The following is a 12,365-nucleotide window of genomic DNA, read 5'->3' as shown; positions in this document are numbered from 1 at the left end:
ATTGATCTCTGATGCCACAGTGGAAATTAATTCATATTACAGGATGAGGAAAAGGCTAAAGATGGAGCTCTCATCTGCGGCATACACTGGAAGGCAAGTTATCATGGGGGCAAAGAACAGTTCCCATTGCATGTCTTTTAGACCAACCACTGCTGTTCACCCTGTTTTCAAATGATTCATAAGAAGATAGATGTTGGGTTTTTGGAAAAGTGTCATATAACAGGGATGTTATGACCTAAAATAAATTTTACCCACATAATTATTTAATAGTTGTTGGTGGCATATCTTTAAAGGTGTAACATCTGCTTCAACAGGAGGACATTTAATAGGGCTTATGTGTAAAGCTCCAATCCCAAGATGGACTCACTCACGTTGCACAGGGCCTAATAGGTCTAAAACAGAAGGAGCTGATGCCCCATAAGCAACACATTCATATTGTTATCAAGTTAACAAACAACTGGTAAAATTTTACTCCTCCTGAAAAAAAATGTTTCCAATGAATTATAGGATGTTTAATTTCCCCCATACAGTCTGTCTGTCTTTAGCAATTTTATGTGAGGTAACCATGTCAATTTGTGATCAAACGGAGTCCTAAAAAGTTGAAGTCATAAAACTTAGTGAGGGTTCAAAGACACGAATTAATAATTCGGGAATTCATAAAACACCTGCCCCATAAAAGCTCATATAATTGAGAAATCATGGCTAGTTGGTAGGCAGTCAAGTTTAAGTTATGTTATCGATGTTAATCGGAGTCTTGAACCTATTCTGGATTCATTGTTTTGGATTTTTTGTTAGCGGTGCTCCTGAAGCATCATGTGGCAGCGAAAGAATGCCTTATAATTAAACTGTATTATCGCAAGTAGCCACAGACTCTACAGTGCCATTCGTCGCACCATGGAGCACCTCTGTGACAAAGGTCCATGACGATGGTCAATGCTGAACTAAGAGTGTTGAATTAAGTAAAGGAAGATACCGTCAATAGCCTTGGAACAGTTCTGTCATGCCTGTATTACTAACAAATTGTAACTTGAGTTGTGAATTCAAGTCCGTTTGTAATATGACAAATAAAACCAGATAATCTTCCCGAACAACTGAATAGTTCTTCTTTGTAAAAAGGAATTTTCAGAAAGAACTTCTGGAAAAAGAGGGATTTCTGCCAGCTGAATGTAAAAGTGGGCATCAAGACAGCAGAACACTCACAACTTCCAGCCATTAACTACACAGTTATTATTCATAGTGTGGTGGGTGGATCGATTTTTGCAAAACCCAGGATTTTGTAAGTGAAAAATTATACCCATGATTTTGGGCCCTTTCACCATGTCACCTGCATAGCCATTTGAAGATGATGTCTGCGGAATGTAACAACATAGAACTATAGCACAAACAGAAGTTATCATAAAAGGCCGAAGATATACTGTGTTCTGCAACAGTGGCAATGCAGTTTATGGCAACTGCAAAGAGAGTAGCACTCGAAACTGTGCCCTGTGGAACCTCGTTTTACTGTACATGTTGATTACAAATGGCCATAGCAACTCTAACTAGAAAATAATGATGGAATAAGACGTTTTTGATTAATCTTGATAGAGTGCCTTAGAAGCCCCACCCACGTAATGGAACTAAGATACTGTGCCACCACGTTACGTCATTAACCATTTTTTAATTGAGAAAAATCACTACCAGACTTCATCAAAGCACAAAGGTCTCTCTGATGGTGGACCCTAGTCATAAAGATAGTCAATTGTGGATGTGCACCTTTGACATCCACTTTAAAATGTTGAAAGCAAATTTCTTGTTTCCAGACACAAAAAAAGTTTGTCATTGACCATCTATTCCAGGAGGCTGCACAGGTTTACCATTGAACTAATAGGTCTGAGCTGTCTATATTTCAAAGAGAGGTTTTCACAGGATTCCAGTATCTGTCCATTTGGGTGGAAAAACCTCTTTCATAACAAATCTTGTGAAACACCATCAAGATAGTTTTCTTGCAATAGTCACTAAGCTGATGAAGTATTTGGTTGCATATGGTGCCTAGACCAGGGCAGTTATCATTGCATTGTCCAGTGCACTGTTGAATTCCCAGTCTGTAAAAGGGGTGTTAAAAGTGTTAAAAGTCATTAAAATTCAATTTTGAGTAAAAGCTGAGTGAAAATTTTTTGAACTTGAAATTTCGAGGCTGTGGGTCACTAGGTTATTTGACTATGTCAAAAGGATTGGTACAAAGTATTCATCGGTCAAGCCTCCAGGTATTGCAGCCAGGAAAGAATGTGTGCTGATAGCTCACAGTTTTGCACAAATATGGACATCTGCTGTATGTGTATTCATTAAAAAGTTAAATGTGCAGGGCCCATGATGATCTAGGCTACGAAAAAGGATTTTTGCAATTATATACATCATAGTTGTAGAAGCATAATAGTATTGACCAACTTATTCTTTGGTATAACAAATAAAATAACTAGCAAACATGATGTCAGATGCAATCACATGTGTTCATCACCTCGTCTTTAGTCAGGTTTATGTTCAGTAGGCTCCATATACACTGAAGAGCCAAAGAAATTGGAATAGCCATGCGTATTCAAATACAGAGATATGCAAACAGGCAAAATACGGTCCTACATTCAGCAACACCTATATAAAACAACAAGTGTCTGGTGCAGTTGTCAGATCAGTTACTGCTGCTACAATGACATTATCAAGATTTAAGTGAGTTTGAATGTGGTGTTACAGTTGGCGCATTGCAATGACATGGAGATTTTCCCGTATGACCATTTCACCAGTGTACCATGAATGTCAGGAATCTGGTAAAACTTCAAATCTCTGACATTGCTGCATCTGGAAAAAGATCATGCAAGAACAGGACCAATGAAGACTGAAGAGAATCGTTCAATGTGACAGAAGTGCAACTCTTCCCCTGATTGCTGCAGATTTCAATGCTGGGCCATCAACAAGTGTTAGCGTGCAAACCATTAAGCGAATCATCATCAATATGGGCTTTCGGAGCCAAAGGCCTACTCGTGCACGCTTGATGACTGCCTGACACAAAGCTTTATGCCTTGCCTGGACCTGTAAACACTGAAATTGGACTGTTGATGACTGGAAACATATTGCCTTGTCAGACAAGTCTCATTTCAAATTATATCAAGCAGATGGATGTGTACTGATATGGAGACAATTTCATGAATCCATGGACCCTGCATGTCACTAGGGGACTGTTCAAGCTGGTGGAGGCTCATTTAAAAGTGTTACATAAAAAGCAGACCATCACCTCCAAGAAGGACCACAATATCCAACTGAATGTCCCCTCCCCCCACCCCCCCTCCACCCGCACTCCCCCACTGGGTGGGTGCAGTATGATGATAGCATTTTTTTCTTATATTTCTACATTATCACTGTATGCTTGCTGCACTGATTATGCTACTTCAAATGATTGTGCAATGTGGGCAGTGTTGTGGAGGTCTGGATCTGGAGAGGTCAAAGCCTTGGACTGAAATTCACAGTAAGTAGTTATATGAATAACAGCATCTCTGATGAGCTAGTCTCTAAGAAACCTTACACTCATTGCAAACATAAGTACATTGCGACTAAGCCCCTGGCAGCTGCTAACCCGTGATGTGTATGACTGACTGACCTTTTTAGCATACTGGTTAAAGTGCAATTGAGCTACCACAACATGAGTTTACCGACTACAGTGCTGGATCAACAAATCACAAATACCATCACTTTCGGCACTACTGGGGTCAGGGAGTGGCTGTAGCTTCTGGACCATTTCAGATAATAACGACCACAACAGCACACACTTAGCGTTAAGATGCACAATATTAAAAACTGTGAGTAATTACAGAAACCATGTAAATATGTATCACAAGTCTCCTCAGACACATCAGCACTGTCAAATGACACCTGGGGGAGCCTTTTGTGCCCTGTAGTGAATGACAGCAGAACTGCAACCAACCCCAGATCTCAAATTTTCAAAGAAAATGTGAGAATGTCAAATTGCCTTGAGCTAACATAAACAATCAAATAACATTCTATGCAAAATCTAAATACACAAGTAGAGTTATTATTGGAAGACAGCTAAGGAAGAAAATATTAAAGTTCATAAATGGCAGTAATCTGGCGTGAACAGTGTGGTGCTCATGTATTTAATGGGACTGACTCTGTCCATTTCGCTGACTTGCTGTGGTCCTACTGGGTGGAATGGGTACTACCTGCAGTTGCTGACAAGCTTACAATATCTTTGCCAGCCACCAAGTCCACATTAGCATCAGTGCTTGGCAGGAATACAAAAACTGACACACTATCTTTGACCTCTGGCTCTCTCCGATGACCTTTTCTCTCAACTCTGTTTAAGAAAATGTGGATCTCCTAGAATTGCAATTGGAGGTTAATGACTCTTTCCAACTATTTCCTCTTTTCTGCCCTGAAGAAGGATTGTCAAATTTCAAAAGTTTGGCGTTCAGTTGTTACCTTTCTTTTCTGATCTGAGGCTGTAGAGGGAGTTGCACCTTCTGATGATAAATAATGACTGGTCCTCATCTCTCTTCAAGTGTCCACAGGGCAATAAAAAGAACACCCAGTTCACAAGGTGGTATCTTCTACATGAGTTAACATAGAAACATGGCGTTCAGTTTCAACTTGCACATTAAAACTAAAAATTTACAATGGTGCCACTTGTAAGTTGCCAATCCATGTGGCTGCTGGAAGGGTTTCCACGATGCAGCAATCTTGCTCGCTCGCTCACTCACTCATTCGTTCAATGCCAATATAAGTCAAGTTAAGAAGGCAACAATACAGGGAATGAAAGTATATTGTGTTCCCCATTTCAACAGGAGAATTCAGTTACAACTGTGCACTGTGATTTTCACTGAGAAAACGGCAGTTTAAAGTACTGTATTTCAAGACACTGGTTGTTTATGTTAAGGTAAGTCCAAAAGTCACCCCTATGAGATCATTCAAGACAGAGTGCATTCAACAGTTTGTACACAGTGCACAAAAGTCTACTCATCATGCCAGCTAATAGTTGAACTGGTATTCAGGTGTGTGTCCGACCTGTATTGCGGGGACATTCACGTCTCAAACCATACAGGGTTTAATTAATTACTATAAATTCTTCATGGTGGTGAGAAACAACAATTTGTACAGTCTTTGAATTCTTTCTGGGTATGAATACATAAGATGACAAATTTCTTGTATGTTCTATGTAAAGTTTTGCCTCATTTAACTGAAGTTGAAATAATACATGTTAGGAGAAAGCTAATTTGTTCATTAAAAAAGGCTGTGATGAAAGACATTACTCGTCAAAGAACATCTTTCTAACCATGTGAATACATTGAAACTTCCACAAAGTATAAGTTGTGAATGAAACATAGGTGAAATGAAAGACAGGAGTACGTTCAATTCTGATTTTGCTGCCATGTTATCTTTCCTTGTTGGGGATCTCATGCTGAGCAAATGTAAGTTAGGTGATCTTGTAACGTTTCTGCCAAAATAATTACCTATTACGCTATACTTTTTCGAGTTCATTACTTAATGAGAACAACCTTCCTGTCCCCTTATTACATGCCTAATTTGAATTTTATTCTTAACATTTTACAGCAGCCAGATAGAAAAGATGAAGATGGATTGTTCGGAGGTCAATGACCGAGCACTATCAGTGTTCATTCATTAACTTTCCAAATTAAGAACCTCCATGAGATATTTTATCAAATCACTTCCCTTGTAATACATAACATTTTATTATGAAAATTGTGTGGATCGGATCAGTCTCTGCTTCATAACAATGACACTTGCCAGCCTACTGTAAGGCTTGTTATAGTCCATACTTTGAAAGAAAGCTAAATATAATGGGCAGCTACAGGTAATAAATTCAGTAAATTGTGCCATATGACACACACACAAAGTTAAATGAGCATCATCAGTGTGGGTTCCTTCCATGTTGCAGCAATGTAAAGATAACTTATTTTATTGTCTGCTAACCCATGCTGCCTCTTAAGATAAAATCAGTTGAGCCATCTCATTGATATACTGGGAGGAATCGCCACACTACACTCCATTTAAATGGAAAAGTGAACTGTCGCAGTGTATTAACACAGCATCACATATCATAATCAAGCATGAGAGAGACCCCCCAAAGCTTCATGTGTTTTGTGCCATTTCCAGAGTAAAAGATTTAAGGTCAATTCTTTGTGGAAAACGCATTTACAGGAATAATGTACCTGGATATGTTGGCGATTTGGTTTTTCCACAATTGCAAGAACATGCTAAAAATGTCATTTTTCAACAAGACAGAGCACTACCATACTGACAACTGCTTGTAAGGGCACTTCTTAATAATAGTGATCTCATGGTGGATCAGCCATAAGGGACATGTGAATTTCGCATTGCACCACTGGCCCCCAGAGTCACAAGATCTCAGAGCACGTGATTTTTTTATTTCGCGAGGATTTGTGATTCCACACCAAGTTTATATCTTCATTCTTGTAGTAGTCTTGAGAAATTCTGTCATTTTGAAACAACCCGTACTCTCTCAGCAAAGAACTTTACTATCCCTGGTAAATTTCCAGGTGGTACAATTATTCATCCCATTACCACTACTACAACAACAGTGAACTCCATGTTGTAAGCCTCTGACTGCATAATTCTTATCACACATATAAAATATTTTTTTCAAACATTGTCCTTAGGAGAACAACAATACATAAAATTGTATTAAAATTATTTCAATAACAGTCTAGATCACATGTAAGTTGCATATATTAATACATATACAACTTACATCCGATCTAGACTGTTTTACTTGCGCTCCATAAGGTTGTATTTATTAGGAATTACAGAAACTGCGCTATACATCATGAACTTTCCAAAAATTACCTACACCAACAAACTAAAGCCTACAAGCTCATAAAATTTTCCAGATGCACTACACATGGCAGGCAATGCATTTCAGTGTTATTTTCTCTGTGTTCAACTGTTTTATGACAACCTACCACAACAACTGACGGCAGAAAAAAAATGTATTCCCCGTTTTCAGCTGCGACATTGGTATGTGATCGAGACAGACAACTCTCGCTTACAATAAACATATCCTGAATCTGTCACACACGTTTCCTTCTTGCATAACGCATATCCTGCCATTCAGTGGAAGTGTAGGAAACTTACTTTTTGGAAAACTTAGCCCCTTCTTGTTACAACGATTTCTCTGGTATGCTCCCATCCAGAAGCAACCTATCATTTATGAAAAATGCAAAAATACCTGTGCTTCTTCTTCACGTCTGCAAATATCAAAACTTGATCTGCTGAAAGCTTTTTGCGGTATCTGAGCAGTGTGCCAGCACTGGCATCTGTAAACCCTTCATCAGCTATATGGCTGAAGACAAATCCTTCAGCTCGGATGAATTGTAACCCAGCAGCAAGGCTGATGGCTATGGCTTCTTTGTTTCCTCCAGCCAGTACCTGACACAAGAGAAACTCTAATGTTATTTTTTACTGCATTAAAGTATTTAAAAGAGAGAGAGAAAGAAAGAGAGAGAAATGATTTATTAATAGCAAATTAATCTTACAATCAAATCATTTACTGCAGGATAAAAAGAAATTTACAGCACCGAAAATTTAAGAATCAGAAAGACATAAGCTCCTTAATCTCCTTAATTTGCTCATAAAAAATGGTAAAAAAATACACAATATCTAATGCTTTACCTGTTATACAGAATGATGCAGCTGTCCCTACTGATGTCGTTTTATACAAACCACGATGTTTATCTGCCTTCATAAACCACGCACAAGATTCTCATATTCTCTAACTTCATCTACATCTATGTGGAAACACTGCAAATCACACTTGAGTGCCTGGCAAAGGGTTCATCAAACCACCTTCACGATAATTCTATATTACTTCAATCTCAAACAGTGCACAGAAAAAACAAATCCCTATATCTTTCCGTGTGAGCTCTGATTTCCCTTATTTTATTGTGATGATCATTTCCCCCTATGTAGGTCAGCATCAACAAAACATTTTCGCATTTGGAGGAGAAAGTTGGTGATTGAAATTGTGTATGATCATGTTCTCATAAATGTAGGAAAAGAGAAAGTAAATGTAAACACCTTAGATAACTACATTTGTGATCACAGAGCCCTTACTATGGAAATTGATGTAGGGAACATAGATGTAACTGAAAGTGATACAGTTATATATAAAAGAAAATTTAATTATTCTAAACTTAAGATGGCACTAGGGAATGAAAAATGGGAACCAGTGTACAATGCAACTGAAGTGAATGAAAAATGGGAATATTTCTATAAGTTATTCTGTAACACTTTAAATGAAACCTGTCCTATAGTTAAAAAAGTAAATAAAGCTGTAAACCATAAAGATGAGAATCTCCCTTCTGAAATTATTGAACTGAGGGAGAAAATGAAAGATTGCTATACACTTTTTAGAGATACTAAACTACAATATTTCTCAAAAAATATAAACTGCTCAGAAAAACATACAGAGTGTCCTTGACTAACCTAAAAGCACAGAAATATACCTCTGAAATAAGGAACTCTAGCTGTATCAGTAAAACTGCCTGGAAAATAATACATCAAGAAAGTGGGAAACAGAATTCCTATGAACACAGCAATATTACATTAAAAGAAAATGGTGAAGAAATAAGTGACCCAAAAGAACTGTGTGAGAAATTTATACAAAAGTTCAGTACAGTTGGTACAAATGAAGTTCATGTCAAGCCACAAAATTTTAGTCTTGGAAAATCTAACCAGTCCTTTTATATCCATGGCATTACTGAGAGGGACGTCCTAGCAATCATATCAGCACTTCGAGCAAAAATGTCTTGTGGCTGGGATGACATTTCACCTAAACTGCTAAAGGAATGCAGGGATGAATTAGTGAAACCCCTGACTCACTTGATAAATACCTCCCTCAGAAATGGAGTATTCCCTGACCTCTTGAAAATTACTGAAATTATACCAGCGCATAAAAAGGAATTAAAAACTGACACTAAAAACTACAGGCCAATATCATTAACCTCAGAACTAGGCAAATTGTTAGAGAGAGTAATACTAAATCAAGTTGAATCATATTTCACCAAACACAATCTGTTAAACAACCTACAACATGGATTTAGAAAAGGGAGATCTACTACAACAGCAGTAGCATCTTTTATACATGAAATATTAAATAAGCTGGACAAAAGTGACTAGGTAATAAGCACTTTTCTAGATATGAGTAAAGCCTTTGATACTGTGAATCATACCATTCTTCTGTGTAAGCTAGAAGAGTACGGGTTGAGAGGACTAGCCTTGAAACTACTTACCTCCTATTTGAAAGACAGGAAACTGTGTGTAAAGCTAACTTATCAAAATAATGAGCAGCTCCTAACAACCAAATCAAACTTCAGGACACTTCAATGTGGCGTGTCTCAAGGAAGCATACTAGGGCCTTTTCTGTTCCTTGTATAAGTAAATAACTTATTTGAAACCTAAAATTGCATGGTTGTAAGCTATGCTGATGACATATCCTTCATCAGCTGTGGCAGTGATATGCAGTCTGCAGCTAACAGTACCGAGATCAGTTTCAATACTCTGTCCGCATACCTTACAGCAAACAAGCTTCTTGTAAATAAAGACAAAACGGGAATAATGAAGTTCATGCACAGTTATAATGCTGCCATAACTGATACTGTATTTACATCCCCACTGGGTCTTGCATATGCAAATTCACATAAATTTTTGGGCATCGTTGTTGATGAGCACTTATCATGGAAAGACCATGTAGATAATATTTGCAAGAAAATCAATAGAAATGTGTATCTACTGAAACGGGTCTCAGCCTTCTTGGACCACGATACTTTAAGGCAAATATATTTTGGGTTAATTCATCCGCACCTTCAGTATGGTATTGAGATATGGGGTGGGGCATCAGCAGTTCATATAGATAGACTTTTTAGATTACAAAAACAGGCAGTAAGAATGATAGCCAAGGTAAAGAAGAGAGAGCCTTGTAGAGACATATTTAGAAAATATAAAATTCTTACGGTGTACTCCATGTATATACTGCAAACAGTCATGTTCGTGAAACAAAATCCTGAATTTAATATGAGAAACAGTAATGTACACAACTATGATATTTCATAGAATTGTGACCAATAAAAAGGCAACGGACCACAGCCCACACAGAATGGGAGCAATTTTCTACAATGCACTACCCTGTGAACTCAAGAAAGTAAATCTAAATATGCTAAAGAGTAGACTGAAGCAATTATTAATAGAGAAGTGTTGTTACTATATAGAGGCCTTTAAGTTGTAGTGCCATCTTGGAAAACAGTGTATATAGACAATGTCTCCGATCTGTCAGTGGTATGAAAGAATGTAATTATACACTGTATTATGCGTACTGTACTATTATAAATATAAGCTAAATTGTGTTACACTATAGAGGAATCTACTTGTAGTGCCCTTTTGAAAAATAATGTGTACAGACATGTGTCTGATCCATATGTTGTTATGAAAGAATGTAAATATTTTGAATATAATAGAGGGAAACATTCCATGTGGGAAAAATACACCTAAAAACAAAGATGATGTAACTTACCAAACGAAAGCATTGGTATGTTGATTGACACACACACACACACACACACACACACACACACACAAAATTCAAGTTTTCGCAACCCACGGTTGCTTCATCAGGAAAGAGGGAAGGAGAGGGAAAGACGAAAGGATGTGGGTTTTAAGGGAGAGGGTAAGGAGTCATTCCAATCCCGGGAGCAGAAAGACTTACCTTAGGGGGAAAAAAGGACAGGTATACACTCGCGCACACACATATCCATCCGCACAAGTACAGACACAAGCAGACATATGTAAAGGCAAAGAGTTTGGGCAGAGATGTCAGTCGAGGCGGAAGTACAGAGGCAAAGAAGTTGTTGAATGACAGGTGAGGTATGAGCAGTGGCAACTTGAAATTAGCGGAGGTTGAGGCCTGGTGGGTAACAGGAAGAGAGGATATATTGAAGGGCAAGTTCCCATCCCCGGAGTTCTGATAGGTTGGTGTTAGTGGGAAGTATCCAGATAACCCGGACAGTGTAACACTGTGCCAAGATGTGCTGGCCGTGCACCAAGGCATGTTTAGCCACAGGGTGATCCTCATTGCCAAAAAACACTGTCTGCCTGTGTCCATTCATGCAAATGGACAGTTTGTTGCTGGTCATTCCCACATAGAAAGCTTCCCCTAAGGTAAGTCTTTCCGCTCCCGGGATTGGAATGACTCCTTACCCTCTCCCTTAAAACCCACATCCTTTTGTCTTTCCCTCTCCTTCCCTCTTTCCTGATGAAGCAACCATGGGTTGCGAAAACTTGAATTTTGTGTGTGTGTTTGTGTTTATTTGTGTGTCTATCAACATACCAACGCTTTCGTTTGGTAATGTAAATATTTTACTGTATATATGTAATGTAATCTAAATTTTCCTGACAATGTCCAAAAACTTTTTGTTATATGGACAAAATAAATTAAAATTTCATTTGAGAAGATTCTGCTGCAATGAAAAGCGCCTTTGTTTTGATGATGTCCATCCCAAATCCTGTAGCATGTCGGTAACACTCTCTCCCCTATTTTGCAGTAATACAAAATATGCTGCTCTTCTTTCAACTTTCTGGTAAGGATCCCAGACCGCACTGGAATAATCCAAAAGAGGGCGGACAAGATCAGCATAGGCAGTCTCTTTAGTAGATGTGTTACATTTTCTAAGTGTTCTGCCAGTAAAACACAGTTTTTGGTTTGCCTTCTCCACAACATTTTCTATACATTTGTCCCAATTTCAGTTGTTCATAATTGTAATTCCTAGGTACTTAGTTGAATTTATGGCCTTTAGACTTGACTGGTTTATCATGTGACCAGAGCTTAGTGGATTCCTTTTAACACTCATGTCGAAGACCTCACACTTTTTATTATTTAGGGTCAATTGCCAATTTTCGCACCATAAATGGCAGCATCATCTGCAAACAACTTAAGACAGCTCAGATAGTCTCCTAAATCATTTATATGGATAAGGAACAGCAGAGGTCCTATAACACTACTAGATATCACTTCTATTTCACTCAGTGGCTTTCCATTAATTACTACAAACTGTGACCTCTGTAACAGGAAATCACAAATCCATTCACATAACTGAAACAATATTCTGTAGGCACACATTTCACTGCAAGCCGCTTGTGTGATACAGTGTCAAAAACTTTCCGAAAATCCAGAAATATGGAATCAAACTGAAATCCCTTGTCAATAGTGCTCAACACTTCATGTGTGTAAAGAGCTAGTTGTGTTTTACAAGAATGATGTTTTCTAAATATGTGTTGACTGTGTATCAATAGAC

The 12,365-nt window shown here is 38.1% G+C and overlaps 1 protein-coding gene across 3 annotated transcripts in view; it reads right to left on the bottom strand.

Moving 5' to 3' along the window:
- The window catches only part of LOC124612818 (uncharacterized protein F13E9.13, mitochondrial), a 50,646-nt gene that overhangs the window by 19,691 nt on the left and 18,590 nt on the right, over nt 1–12,365 (bottom strand). For all 3 annotated transcript variants that reach the window (XR_006979572.1, XM_047141238.1, XM_047141239.1), the window contains exon 4: nt 7,250–7,449. Coding sequence is in view for 2 of the 3 variants with exons in the window: in XM_047141238.1 (XP_046997194.1) it covers nt 7,250–7,449 (200 nt within the window). In the remaining variant the exon portion in view is untranslated. The remainder of the gene's footprint in view (nt 1–7,249; nt 7,450–12,365) is intronic.

The sequence above is a fragment of the Schistocerca americana genome, chromosome 4 (assembly GCF_021461395.2).
Source record: "Schistocerca americana isolate TAMUIC-IGC-003095 chromosome 4, iqSchAmer2.1, whole genome shotgun sequence".
Taxonomy (NCBI): Eukaryota; Metazoa; Arthropoda; class Insecta; order Orthoptera; family Acrididae; genus Schistocerca; species Schistocerca americana.
Note: the sequence above shows the minus strand (reverse complement) of the source record. Positions and strands in the feature narration are given on the sequence as shown.